The sequence below is a fragment of the Mastomys coucha genome, unplaced genomic scaffold (genome assembly GCF_008632895.1).
Source record: "Mastomys coucha isolate ucsf_1 unplaced genomic scaffold, UCSF_Mcou_1 pScaffold16, whole genome shotgun sequence".
Classification (NCBI taxonomy): domain Eukaryota; kingdom Metazoa; phylum Chordata; class Mammalia; order Rodentia; family Muridae; genus Mastomys; species Mastomys coucha.
In genome coordinates this window covers 13,853,981-13,869,232 of record NW_022196898.1, presented here as the reverse complement: position 1 = coordinate 13,869,232, position 15,252 = coordinate 13,853,981, and the positions used below count along the sequence as shown (strand labels likewise).

The 15,252-nt window shown below is 41.0% G+C and overlaps 1 protein-coding gene across 16 annotated transcripts in view; it reads left to right on the top strand.

Moving 5' to 3' along the window:
* Window positions 1–15,252, top strand: part of Plch1 (phospholipase C eta 1) — a 216,213-nt gene that overhangs the window by 126,826 nt on the left and 74,135 nt on the right. For all 16 annotated transcript variants that reach the window (XM_031373987.1, XM_031373993.1, XM_031373989.1 and 13 more), the window contains 3 exons: window positions 1,230–1,473; window positions 9,520–9,649; window positions 14,251–14,421. In XM_031373987.1, the coding sequence (XP_031229847.1) occupies window positions 1,230–1,473; window positions 9,520–9,649; window positions 14,251–14,421 (545 nt within the window). The remainder of the gene's footprint in view (window positions 1–1,229; window positions 1,474–9,519; window positions 9,650–14,250; window positions 14,422–15,252) is intronic.

Genomic DNA, 15,252 nt, shown 5'->3' with positions numbered 1-15,252 from the left:
GAACCTTCTAACCTACCTTCATTTTTACTAGGCTCTTCTGACTTCATCAGAAACAGAAGACTTTATTTAAAGTATAATCTTACATTATAAATAAGTATATTATCTTTTTTAACAAGAAAACTCAGGACTAAAAATAGAACAGTTTGTTTCTGAGTTTGTTCCCTGCATTGTTCTCACCTCTGTCCCTGGTGCTGACATTGTAATCCGGAGTAACATGAGCTCAGCTGCACTGAGCCACACAATAGCAATGTAGAAGTAGATAGAGAGCCATCTTCCTACTCCTCCTTTGTCCTCCTCCTCCTCCTCCTCTTTCATCTCCTCTTCCTCCTCCTTCTCCTCATCTTCCTCTTCTTCCCAATACCTTAGATCTGCTGGGACTTTTCCTGGGCTGATCATCAGCTGATTTCCCAGTAAGTTATGCAGAGAGTGACTTGATACCAAAGTACAACTGGGACCCAGACCTCGAGAAAGAATGAGGGATAGGGTAGAGGGCAGTAGTAGGATATGGAACATTTCAGATTCTTTCTTTAAAATACATGTGGAATGCGGACAATTAATAGTACTTCTCTGGTGCAATCCCTAAGTGTCTTTCTGCTAGGCTGAATAATGTGATTCTCTGCCTGTTATCCCAGTCTCCCTGAGACCTAGCCTTTGTCTATCTCTTCAGCTTCATCTTGTCTCCTGAGCATTTTAGGCCAGCATTCTTGCGGTGGGCCCAGTGTGTCTGTCTATCCCACTCCTTCCTCCTGGGAGCCACTCTGTTCCTTCCTTTTCCAAGCTGAGCTGTCCTGATATTTCCCCCGTGATTCACATTAATCTACTTCCTATTTATTTTCTAACCATCTTAAATATTTTGCAAAATAACATTCAATTCTAAGTTTTGCACACATGTCCCTACATGAATATGTAAATGAAATATTTATTAGCCACTTTTTTCTACCAGTCTTCTTGCCCTAATAGGCACTTCTGTTTCTTTTCCATAAATCTCAGCATGGTATAAGAATGATTGCCTTGGGAAGACATGGTCAAGAATGCCCCTAAAGGTAAATTGTTAGGAAATTTCTTTTGAGGCCAGTTTTGCCCATTGGGTCTTAAAAAGCAGTACTTTCATACAATGATTTTTTTTCTTCTTTAAAATGTTTTAAATAATTCTACATTTCTTATTTCCTAATTATTACCAATAAATGTCTTAACCTGCTATATAACTGTATATTTCACTTCCCTTACAGTACTTATTGACTCCATCTACAAAGTCACTGAGGGCAGGCAGTCTGAAATATTCCACAGACAGGCTGAGGGGAACTTTGACCCCAGCTGCTGCTTCACCATCTACCATGGCAACCACATGGAGTCCCTGGACCTCATCACTTCGAACCCAGAGGAGGCACGCACCTGGATCACAGGCCTCAAGTACCTGATGGCTGGCATCAGTGATGAAGACTCCCTTGCCAAGAGGCAGAGGACCCATGACCAATATCCTTCCTAGAACTTCATGCCTGAGCTGCGTGTGTGTGCCCAAGTGGGCAAGTGTGTGTGTGTGCATGTGTGTGTGTGTGTGTGTGTGCGTGTGTGTGTGTGTGTGTGTGTGTGTGCGCGCGTGCACGCGCGTGCGTGTGAACACATGTGCTTGTGCACGGGTGTATATCCACAAAGTGATAATTAGAAATCACTTTGCCTCTTCCCATAATTGTGAGATCTGAAGCATGTCTCCTTGCTGTCTGATTTTCTGTCTCTTGAACTGTCCTCTGTCTTGTTGCTCTGATTCCCAGGGCATGAAAAATAAAACCACAGAGACATAAACATGTGTGAACTCAGGAGCAGAATTTTGAAGAAATTGAATGTACTGTTATAGTCAGAGAAGTCTCTATTAGATATGATGGCATTTTTAGAGTGGTACACTAATCTGGATTATAAGAAATCCTGACATGACATAAGTGTGGATAATTTAACAAATACTTTTTTGGGTTCTAATTGTGTCATCCACACCAAGCACCTCTCAGCTTTTTTTCTCATTTTCAACTTACATCATGGACACCAAATAGTTAATACTATGGAGGAAAGGATTTTCTTCTTAGTAGACTTACCCTCTATATAATGATTGAGAAATGAGAGTCTTTATGTGATCCATCCCCTACTTTCTTTTTAAATGCAAACACTATGTTTTGTACATTTACTGTTTGAAAATTTCATACATGAGTATGTGTTTGGATTAAATGTTTCCTTCTATCTTCCCTTATTTCATCCATGAACACTATGAATACTTTTTTAAATCCACTGAGCCCATTTGGTGATGCTACTAAGTACTCTGGGGTAGGGCTGTCCACTGGTACATGAGCAACTTCTCAGGGTGCATCTGAGGAAATCTAACTCTCTCCCCTCCCATAGCAGTCGCTTGACAATAGCTCTTCAGTTCAGTGTGGGACTTTGCGGGTCCTTCTTCACTTGTGCTTGCATTTTGGCTGGCTTTATCTTGTACAGGACTTGCGCATTCAGTCATAGCCATTGTGCATTCATGTGTCATGTCTGGAAAACACTGTTTTACAATCTTTCCACTTTCTGTTCTGAACCAGAGTGGAGCCTTCCTGCTGTGTAGAGTTGATCATGTTCTGTGCTCTTCTGACCTCAGTTTCCCTGCCTGTAAAGTGATGTTATTTGGCTAGTCCAGGTCTAAAACTTCTTCATGCCTTCAATGGTCTTAAAATACATGTGTCCATGTCTTTGTAAGAGAAACTATCACATCCTGGGGTCATTGTCCTCCTTGCCATCACTACTACCACCACATCACCACCCACCACCACCACCACCACTATCACCACTATTATCAAATCTATAACCATTACCACCACCCACCACCACACAACCACCATACCACTACCACCAACAGCCAACAACAATAACCACCATCACCACCAACCACAGACCATCGTAATCTTCATTATATGCAGAAGTGAGGAGAAATTCATACTCATTAATTATATAAATCAACACACAGGCTATTGTTGGAATAAAGAGAACAATCAGCCCAGGAGGGATTTCAACAGTACGGAGGCAAAGCCGACGAGTCACAGGTTTTCATGTCTATTCACAGCCAGGAAACAAGTGCAAGTGGGATTCTTGAATGAGTTTAAAAACATCTCTGCCTTGGTCTGTTGGTTTGACTTTTGATGAAACAAGAAACTAGAAAAACGTAAGTGAGCAACATTACTGAAGAGTGGGAACACTTTCAGGTCCAGACATCAAAAGCAGTGCTGATGGTGCTATTGGTAAAGATGCTATTTCTCAGGAGTGAGAGCCCTAAGAAGGGCAGTTCCAGGATAGAGTTAATTCAGTGGTTCAGTGATGTCATTAGTGACCCAGCTTCACATCCCTAATATGATAGGGCTGGTCCCTCAGTTGGCTGGCAACCTCTTGGTCAAAGGAGGTATAGCATCTTCAGGTGGCAGTGCCAGACACAGTCCTGCCCAAGGGAACAGTGTTTTACCTTAAGAATGGAAGGAGCAAAAAGGGAAAAGGCCCGTGTTTCTGACCTTCTCCAGAGATAACTCTTGTCATTGGGCAGAATTCCTATTGTAGGTCCTTTCCTGCTTGAAGACTGCCATAGTGCTATGGTAACATGAGGTGTATATTTTGATATTTTGCAGCAGACCTGGGATCCCTGGTGACCCCTCAATCCATGGGAGAAATCAGAGTCCCAGTAATCAGGTGGGCAAGGAGTGGGCGACTGAAAAAATGGCAGACACAACACTAGGAAGTGCAAGATCTGAAAGTATATTCTCAAAATTTGGCATCAGACCTTTATGGTCATTACAAAAGACAAAGAAAAGCCAGGCAGTGATGGGTCTAAAGCAACAGCCTCCTCTTCTGGACGGGCACTGTACCCCTGGCCCCAGAGTATTCTTGCTGCACAGGGCCCGGCTGATCCCAGGGTCTACAGACCGCATGAGGATAGAAACTCAAATGCCTCGCAGTGCAGTTCTCTCACAGCGCAATTCTCCCACAGCACTCCTCTCTCACAGCATTCCTCTCTCACAGCACAGCTTTCTCATATACACACCAGGCTCAAGGTCCAGCCCATCCTTAGTAAATGCCCACTATGCTAATCTTTTGGGCTATCAGAGATATGCCCCAGGGGTCCCATTCTTCTAATCCCTGGGAGTGGCTCAGCTGCCCTATGTGACTGAAAGTGAGGATTCTAGTTGACCTTGCCCTGAGATTATCAACTTCTATTCAGTAAACTTCAATGCCTGACCTCCCTCACTATGCCAGAGGTAATTAGTCTGAATATGTAACATTCCCTACAAAATTTCAAGCCAGGGTTCGGCTAAAATGTTGGAACATTGATGAAAGTCAGAGAGCAACCGCTAATTTTGTTTAGCTATTAGTAAATCATATCTTGGTGGGCACCTAGCTCTCAAGACCTTCCATCAACTAATGCAAGGACAAATCTGGGCTACCTCTGAGTTAGGGAATGCCAAGTGTCCCCAGGAGGCTAGCCTCTTTTGAAGCTGTATGCCTCAGATCCATCGTCAAGCCTTCAAGCCTGACACACAGATTTCACTGGAGTGGGCGTGGCAATATTGGTCATATTAGAAACTAAATCAGAGTACTAACAAAAAGTCAATTTGTTTAAACTCATAGCAATTTCTACTATATTTAGCGTCATGTAGAATGACAATATATTTCAAAGCAAAGCAGCAAAAACTCGAAGGATCCTGCTGCTTCATGACCTTACACATCTCTACAGTGTCAGATGTAAGAGAGCACATGAGTTTCCATGTCCATTTTGTACTTACCTTAATAAAAGAAAGAAAACCCAGCCTCAAACAGATAGGATGGGAAACTTGGAAACTTTCATCAGAGACACTCAGCGATGCACCCGAGGATGGCTGGATTAAGTCAACAGTCACCTCTCTTCCTTTAGTGGCTGACCATATGATTCCTGGATACATTAATATAGTCAGAGTTCTATATGAAACAAGGAAGAGCAAAGGTCACAGGGGAAACAATCAGTTCCAAAAGCTGCAATCTGCCCCCTGATGATTAGGACCCACTTGAGAATCTCAGAGCCTTTACTCTGTAGGTCAGACATAATCCTTGACATAGACAGGTAAGAGTTGGGCATAGATTGCAGGATCCTTTCCTTGCATTATTGGCCTGTATGGTTTTGTTGTTGTTGTTTTGTTTTGTTTTCTGATTTCTTTAAACTTGATGCATTTATGTTTTCTGTTGCTTGAAAGTATTCATATTTAAATTAGTCAGTGTGGTACCTAAAACATTTCATATTCTGGAAGGAAGTCATCTGGGAAGGAAGCACAACCTCAACTGCCCAGGAAAGCAATTTTATAAGACACTTAGAGATAGTTGGTGTTTGTGCCAGTATAGCCAGGATGAGTAAAGAAATAGACAGCCAGCAAAAACAGTGAAAAGTGGGTTGAGCCAGGACACCCTTTTTCAGAATTGACAAAGTTTTATATAGTACAATAATATATTGACATTACAATTTTTAAAAATTTCTTTTGTGTGTGTGAGTGCATACACCACTCTGCATGTTCATACTAAGGTGAACATATATAAGCAGCCAGAAGATAACATAAAGGAGTTAGTTCTCTCCTACCATGTGGGTACCAGGGATTGGAGTGAGGTCATCAAGGGTTGACAACAGGACTTTGACCCATTGAGTCATATCTCCAGCTCCAGATTGACATTCTTGGTTGGACATATGTTTAATTAATCAAGGAGAAAGAATGTAGGATGCTCATAATTAGACTTCACTTAGGACTTAAACGTTCTTGAATAAATAATTATAATGAATCTTAACTGGCTAAAGGAGAAAATCCATCCACCTAAGGTATGAATTGAGTTATTTTTGCAGCATGGTGGGCCAGATACTGTGCACGTTTGGGTGAATTCCACCCTTTTGTATCACAGTCTGTGTCTATAGGATGACAGTGCTGGTAATGATGGAGCCTGTTCACTGGAGGGTATAGAGAGCGTCACTGGAGAATATAGAGAGTAAACGAATTGATGTACTTGCACAGTGAGCACTTCCCTAGTAGGTTGCTTGCCGTTGCAGTGCTGAAGGCTAGCAGATTTCTTCCTGCTTCCTTTGGGTAGATGAACTCTGAAATCTCAGCATCCTACCTCGTGGAGAGATAATGGTGCTGGTGTATAACCTCAGCATTTACTCCACCAGCCTGCTCCCTGTTTCTCTCTCCACTCACTCTGTCCTGACACTGTAAAGGAAGTTGTTACCTGAAGGTGACCCCTTATTTGTGCTGCAAGTTAGAATGCAGGGGAAGTGCAGCTCACCTCCTGAGTTTGTCTAGAATCATGAGGTAAGAATGAGTTGGTGTGGTTGAAAACGTTAAAAGAATGATGACCTTTTTTTTATTTAAAATTTGAGCTCCATTGTGCACCAGCAGAGCATTACTGGAACAGAGCTGTGCACATTCCTGCGGGTCTTGGTCCTCAGGCTGCTGCCCCATGAGTAGAAAAGCTGTGCCTGAGATGAGTTGTCTGCAAAGAGCAAAAGGTTGAGTGTCAGCCATTTCACAGAAAGTCTGTCCGCTGAAACCGTGATGTGAAAGAATATGATGTAGTTTCATTCTCCTATGGTTTTGTTATAGAAAAAAAACATAGCATTTATTTCCTTTTTCTTCTGATTTTTCCCTTGTAGAACAACTTGTTCTTCATAATATTGTGTGTGGTAATGAATCATCAGTTCAGGGTTTTCTGGGCACTGATATCTTGATTATAAAACACAGCTTTATACAGCAACTGTTCAGCTGCTTTTCTACACTCACTCTAACTGGAAATAATGAGTTTTCCTTTCATAGAATGTTGAAGTTACAAGTGAGCTCACAATTATCTGGTTGTGTTTCCTGATGCTGGAGAGGAAGAAGCAGGGGCACTGAGAGGTGACACTGGCGACCCACTGTAACGGGGCTGTGTCATCAGTAGAATCAGGACCACTGTTTATTTCTTGTTCTGACTCCACTCTGTTTGTGCTTCGTTAATCCCTGTCCTCTAAAGCAGTTGTCAAGGCCAACTATGGATAGGTCTGAAGCCTTGAAGCTCTGCCGCCATCCTACAGAGCTTGTATCTGCAATATGTGCTCATGCTGAGGGTTGGCTGTCCCTTGTCTCATCCTAAGAGTTTGGTAGATCACTGTAGAAAAAAAAAGATGGAAATACTGCTATTGATAGATTCACTTACTCACTTCTTTGTCATATGGCTGAGTGTGCTGTGGTCAGAGGATTGCCAAATGAAAAAGGATGGAGCTCCAGGGGAAGATGTATGTGCTGTGTGTACAGAAAACAGAAAAAAAAAATCCTTGCTAGCAACTGATCATCCTTTGAATTCTTGGTGTATTTTTCATCTAGGTCTGTTCTCCCTTTAGCCTCTAGGTAAAACATACAGTGAGCTCCTGACTGAGCGTTATAAGAAACAGAGGAAAGAGCTGGGCTTTTGTGTTGATTTTGTTGTAAAGTGTCTCTGGAAGGAAGCAGATTTTACCTTTCTGTCTGTTGTTACTTGGTAAGTTTGCAGTGACTAGCCTGCATACATTATGTAAGTTAATGGACTCCTTGTTTTCATTCATTTGTTCATTTGTTCATTCATTCTTCCATTCACACAATATGATTTTTATTTTCCAAGGCATTAACCTTCCCCAGCAATAATTTGATTCACATAGGAAATGTAAATGTGGTTTATTATCACTGGAGTATTGGTTAATAGTTTGAGCTAGGGAGAAAACAACTTTTAAGACTGTTGCCTGCTTGCTAAGGTGACATTATCCACTGGCTCTCTGCTGTGAGTCATTTCTGTTCTCCACTTATTGCTTTCTTGTAATTTCTATTTATTTTGTGTGGGGGTGTTTTTTTTTTTTTCTGCATGTGTGTCTGTGCATATTACCTATGTACTCTAGAAGATGGCATTGGAGCCCCTGGAGCTGGAGTTAGGATGGTTGTGGGCCTCCATGTGGATGCTGGGAATTGAACTCAGGTTGGTTAGAAAAACAGCCAGTGTTCTTAACTGCTGAACCTTCTCTCCAACCTTGCCACTTCTTGATTTTTAAACCCATGCTTTTCTCTTGACCTTGATTCTCTTCTTTTCTCTCTCTCTCTCTCTCTCTCTCTCTCTTTCTTTCTTCCTTCCTTCCTTTCTTTCTTTTGCTCATCACTTTCATTCATTTCCTCTCCAATATCCTTTAAACATTGAAGCTCAATTTTTTTAGTGCATACATGTCCTTAAAAATATGTTATAGGGCGGTGGTGGCGCACGGCACTTGGGAGGCAGAGGCAGGCGGATTTCTGAGTTCAAGGCCAGCATGGTCTACAGAGTGAGTTTCAGGACAGGACTATACAGAGAAACCCTGTTTTGAAAAAACAAAAAACATAACAAAACAAAAAAATATGTTATATTAAAATGCTCTATGTTATTGGGATTTTTTCAATGTATTCACTAAATTTTCTCATTTAATTGAAGATCCTGTAAGTCTCCATGCACATGGTATGACTCTTTTGTATCTAAAGTCAGCCTTGTATTCCCACCTCTGAGTCCCACATCTGAGCTTAGTGACTATGATTAGAAGTATTTAATTGTTGGAGGAGCACTTTCACATCTACTGGTAAAGAAGGAGTTCAGGCTAGAAATAGTTCTCATGTGCAAGCAACAGCGATGCTAGAACAGGTTGTAAGAGTATGGAGTTGAGACTTTATTCTGTTACCTATTCCGACTGAAATCTTCCTCTTTTTCCTAGCACTAGTGAGGTTCAACGAGATGGTCTAGTTGTTTGTTTGTTTGTTTTGTTTTTTAAATATTAGAGTAAGACACAGAAAAGAGAGTTGAGATCCTGATGATAAACACAAAAACATACTGAGGGAGAGGGCATAAGCAAAGACAGAGCTTTGATTGGTTAAAGTTGAAATTCCATCATAGTGAGATCCAGGAGCCAAGAGGTCGAGCATTAAGACCAGGCTGTTCCTGCTCATGCTGTCTCTAACACACATGGGAAAGGTGTGCAAGGCCTTTACTAAGCCTTTGTGTAGGAACAACATTTCGGTTAGCGTGGCTGCATCATGGAGAGGAGGTCAGGACATGAGAAAAAGGTTGGCATATTGTAGAAACACTTGTGTTGTGATGCCAGTGGCGGGTAGGGTGCTATCCTCCACGGGGAAAGTGGAGCAGCTGATAGCCCCCTTATAGCTGGTGACACACAGTGCTTGCCAATGGTAGTTTTAACACTTAACTTGGATGAAGTTGTCGACGGTGTTTGAGTTAAGCCTTCCAGCTGTCTGGTAAAACACCTGTTTTGTGACCTGTGCACCACCCATGCGTACGCATACCTCCATCTCCTCTCTCGTGCTGTCACCCCCAGGCTCTCTTCACAGCCTTTGCCACTGCAGGTTCTCCTCCAAAGCATGTCTTCTCTTGCCGTGTCGCCGGCAGTGTCCGTGTGACATTCAGCTAGTGAGCAGTTCTGACTCTGAGGAGAACTTTTCTTTGACCTTTCTGCACATGGGTGAAGCAGACCTTTGAGGAGGCTGATAAGAACGGTGATGGCTTATTGAATATTGAAGAGATCCACCAGCTGATGCATAAACTAAATGTCAATCTGCCTCGCAGAAAAGTCAGACAAATGTTTCAGGTATGTACGTGTTCACAATTGTCTTGGCCTTTTGTAAAACATGGCAATTACTGCTGTACTGATGCACATTAAAAACTACTATTTTGCTGGGAGCTGGTATTACCTGCTCCATCCTGGTTTATTTTTCTTTGAAAAAAAGAAGCATTATGTCTCATCAAGGGAAAATTCTTCATAAACTTAAGTACCCGGTTTCATCCCCTCGAATACATTGCTGTTGCTGTTTTCAAGAGCAATTAATTATAATTCCTGACACTTGAACAGTGGTGTGAATTTGATCAAGTCCTTTCGAGAGGATGAAAATGCTTCATTTTCCTACCACAGGGGCTCTTGTGAGGGTTAGAATAGAAACCTAGTAACAGGAGAAACAGCGCTGTCAGAGGCCCCAAGAGCTCTCTTTTGTTTCAGAAGAGTTTAAGATTGAAAACCCAGGAGGCCCAGAAGTGCTGCTGTGGGTCAGAAGGTCAGAGTTCAGCCCTCTCTTGGTGCTCCTTCCTCTCACTCCTTGAGGGAGGTGCTGGGCTGGAAGTACTCTGCAGCTTCCAGCTGGGTTGTGCTTGGAAAGGCCAGGTTACACTGTTAGTCATGAGCAAGAGAGATTGCAAAACAGCATTTATTTGGAGATAAATCATGATATGCACGATCCATGTTTTATAAAGACTTTTCATTCTATTTGACTAGGCTAATAACTTAGACATATAATAAGCATATAAAGGAAACATGTTTTATGTTTGGGGCCTTTCCCCCCCCTATTCACTTGCTGCTCTGCTCTTATTATGGCGAAGGCATAAACAACAGGGTCCATGTGTTCCAATAGTGATGGAAAGACAGAGGCTGGATCCCTTCTGTGACTGCTTAAGGAGATCCTGCTTAGGAGATGTTCCTGTTAGAGATGGTGTGTATTGGGGTTTTGGGTTACACAGTACTAAAGAACAAACAATATGAGAAAAAAAGGAGAAAAGAAAGGAGTGAAATTCAGGGAAAACTAGAAAATGTTCATGTCCTATGTCTTATGGACTTAGAGTAAATTCTTTAGTTGAGCTTATTTAATAGTTACAGTTTTAAATTACCATCTATTATAATAGGTTTCATTGTGACATTTTCATACATACTTTGATTTGTTGATCCTCTTCCCCTCTCTTACCCTATCCCACACCTACCCCCCTTGTGCCCCTAAGTAGCTTCTATTCTACTTCCATATCATTCTGTATATGCAGAAACAGGGTCATATTATGTGGCCCAGGCTAGCTCAGAATTTGCAGAGCTCCTTGGGCCTCAGGCCCCCTCTTCTCAGATAGGAAGGCCACTATATACGTGGCTAGACAGTGCTCTTACATTTTAAAATGTGTTAAGCCAAAAGTGACGGGACAAGTATGTCACTATATGTGAAATAAGTCCACAAAAAAAAAAATAAAAACAAAAACAAAAACCTTGGAGTGAGAATGAGAGCTTCAGAAGTTGCCATGCTTATTAGGTATGCTCATGTGAAATTCTTTTTTTGTTTGTTTGTTTGTTTTTGTTTTTTTTTTTGTTGTTGTTGTTGTTGTTTCGAGACAGGGTTTCTTTGTATAGCCCTGGCCGTCCTGGAACTCACTCTGTAGATGAGGCTAGCTTCGAACTCAGAAATCTGCCTGCCTCTGCTTCTCAAGTGCTGGGATTAAAGGAGTGCACCACCACAGTGCAGCTCACATGTGAAATTCTTGAACCTAGAAGTATTAAGACTTTATTTTTTAGGGTTTGGGATATTTTTAACATACACAGTGGAAATCTTAAAAAATCTGTTAAATTGGAGTAAACACACATACACATATTTAAAGACAGGGTGTCATTATGTAGCTCTGCCTGGCCTGGAACCCATTAGACTAAGCTGGTCTTGATCTCACAGAGTTGCCTGCCTGCCTCTGCCTCCTGAATACTGAGATAAAGGTGGGAAAACTCCTTCCATGGGTATTTGTTTCCCCCTTTTAAGAAGGAATGAAGTATCCACATTTTGGTCTTCCTTCTTCTTGAGTTTCTTGTGGTTTGTGGATTTGTACTGTGTATTCTGATCTTCTGAGCTAATATACACTTATCAGAGAGAGCATACCATGTGTGTTCTTTTGTGATTGGGTTACCTCACTCAGGATGATATTCTCCAGATCCATCCATTTCCCTAAGAATTTCATAAATTCATTGTTTTTAATAGCTGAAGGGGAATAAAAATACCCATGGAAGGAATTGCAGAACAAACTGTGGAGCAGAGACTGAAGAAAAGACAATCCAGAGACTGCACCATCTGGGAATCCTTCCCATATTCAATCATCAAACCCAGAGACTATTGTGGATGCCAGCAAGTGCTGCCTAACAGGAGCCTGATATAGCTGTCTCCTGAGAGGCTCTGACAGTACCCGACTAATACAGAAGTAGAGGCTCACAGCCATCCATTGAACTGAGCACAGGGTCTACAATGAAGGAGCTAGAGAAAGGACCCAAGGAGCTGAAGGGTTTGCAGCCCCTTAGGACAAACAACAATATGAATTAACTAGTACCCTCAGAGCTCCCAGGGACTAAACCACCAACCAAAGAGTACATATGGTGGGACCAATGGCTCCAGCAGCATATGTATAGCAGAGGATGGCCTATTTGGTCATCACTGGGAGGAGAGGCCCTAGGCCCTGTGAAGGTTCTATGCCCCAGTGTAGGGGAATGCCAGGACCAGTAAGCAGGAGAGGGTGGTGTCATGAGCAGAGGGAGGGGGAGGGAACAGAGGTTTGTTTTTTTAATTTTTATTTTCTTTTTCTTTTTTTTTGGAGGGGAAATTGGGAAAGGAGATATCTTATGACATGTAAATAAAGAAAATACCTAATTAAAAAAAATGTGGGAAAACATCATCATGCCTGGCAGGGTTAAACATGTTGATTTAAAATTGTAGCGGTAAAGTGAACAGTATACTCAATTTCTTAGATGCCAAGAGTCTTTACTGTAGACTCCATATATCAAACCCAGTGTGCACCCTCATTCAAAATGACAAGAAGGAACCATCATCATGATATAGAAGCTGTACAAGGTTTAAATATGTTTTTGTGTTTTTAACCTAAAGTTAGCGGTAAGCAAAAATTTCTGTAAAAATGAAACTCCTCACACTAATCTGCATGTTTTCTTTGCTCAGAGGCCTTGCTAGCATTCTGTATTGTTCCAATTTTAGCCTGTGTACCACTGAAGCAAGCATGCGCATTAAGCAAAATTCTCATGAGCATCTCGACTTTTAAGGCTATATGTATATCTAAATCTACTTAACAGTTGAGTGTTTTTTTTCTAAAACCCAAAACTTCAAAATGCCACTCCTTTCCTGTCAGTCTTTATTTGGTTATGATTGTGTGCACTTTGAATGAAGGTGATCATATAAAGGGTTTGCTTGTTTATTATGCTTCCCTGGCACTTAAATGATTAATTCTGCCTACCACACGATCTGTGGTGAACAACTCTAGTGCAGTAATTATTAGGCACAAATAATTTAAACATCTGTCTATATGAGCTGATCAGAATTTCCCCTCAGGAGGAAAGCTTGATGGTACCACAGCTTGGTGGCTATAAGAGCCCAAAGCCCGAGGCCACCCATGAGGTGCCAGAGAGATTGTTGTAGGGGAAGAATTACATCTCTTAAGATGTTACAGTTCTGAAGTCAGTGAGAGACAAGTGTTTACGCGGTGCATTAAAGCATACCCCTCTCTTGTCCCTCATCTGCTGTGCTCAGGCTATCTTTTTGACTGGTTTCCCCAAAGATCAGCTGTTGATCTCCTCACTTACTTTTAAAGATAGGCTTTCTGATTTTGTTTCTAGTTCCCTTGGTTTTCTTTGGCTTAATTATTTTTTAACTTTTTGGATGAACTGCTAGGTTTTTGTCGTTGTTGTTGTTTTGTTTTGTTTTATTTTATCTCTGAGACAGGCTTTCTTTACACGGTCCAAGCAGGCCTCAGCTAGCCATCCTTCTGCCCATCGAGTGCCAGGCTTTGTTTCCTAACAAGATTTTCTAAGATATTTGGCTTCACATTTCACTTTAAAGGTTTAACTGTATTCTTAACAATTTACCACTTGCTTGTTTGTAAATTTTACTCTGATTCTGGCATAGAAAGCAGGGCTGTCATACAGATGTAAGCGTCTTTATTTCCTTTTGTGTTTTGCCTGCATGCATGCAAGGGCACCATGTCTATGCAGTCCTGAAGGAAGCCAGAGAGGTACCCCATGCCCTGGACCTGGACTTACAAATAGTCATGAGCTACCACGCTGCACTGGTGACCGCTGAGCCACCTCTTTAGCCACAGTGTCATAGGAACTTGGGTTAGAGTTGTGCACTTAGACGGACTTTGCTGCTTAGAAACATTATTTCAATGTTCTGTTTCAAAGGGTCTTTTTTTTTTCTGTTAATTTGTAGAGGTACTGTAGCCAGAGAAATTGGTTTGTATAAAGTTGGCTCTAATTTGTTGAAACTTTCTTCACTGCCTATAATTTTTATACTGTTCCATGTGTGCTTAAAAATGTATTTTTGTGATGTAAGTGTTGTCCCTTCTCCAGGGAATGCTACTTTCTAATTCTCACTTCACATCTTTCCCCTATACATTGTTCAGGAAGCTGATACAGATGAGAATCAGGGGACCTTGACCTTTGAAGAGTTCTGCGTGTTTTACAAAATGATGTCATTGAGACGAGACCTCTATTTGCTGCTTTTGAGCTACAGTGACAAGAAAGACCACCTGACGGTGGAGGAGCTGGCTCAGTTTTTGAAGGTGGAACAAAAGGTATCATGACATTTGTCTAGCAGCTTTTAAGGAAAGCAATAAACCAAAACATAGCATATATAGCTTTATATTGTCTGTGTTAGATGTGGGTATGTGTATTTCCTACAAAGGAATGAAAGTTAACTCATATTTTATTTTAGATACACTAGTAATGTTGCTTTATACTGGGAGTTACTAGTAATGGTACAAATTATTTATGCTAGTATAAATTAACATTAGCAAAATATAAATTGATATAAAACTCATGGTATAGTTGGTTTTTCTACACTATAACAGAATTCTTAGATAATTTCCATAATTCACTGATAATTCGCACAGGAAATTGGCATCAAATCATGTGCAAAGGCTAGTAAATTAGGCTAGGCCTTGCCTAGAGTAGAAATTCTTAAATTTGCTTAAAGGAAGACATTAAATTTTAATACAAAATAGGCTTTTTAAAATTAAACAAGTGTAGCTTTTTATATTGCTGTCTTATAATTCTTCAAACTCCATTTCTCAGTCCAGAGGAGAAATAAAGGGGTTCTCGAATAAAACTCAAACACAGATGGATTCTCAGATATATGACACTTCAAGTTAATTTATTGCCTTGTACGGACACAAAGTACATTTCCAAGTTCTTGTGCTAAGTTCTGGGAATGTACAAACTACACCTTTAGGAGTCTCAAAATGAAGATATGTGTATATATATATATGTATATATATATATTTCTTGATATTTTATAATTTTCAGAGTCTATGATAGGAAGACAGTGCTAAGAAGTAAAGCAACACACTTTGTTTTGATCTTGTTGAGAGAGGATTGTCATGTGGTTGAGGGCGCCTGGAACTCCT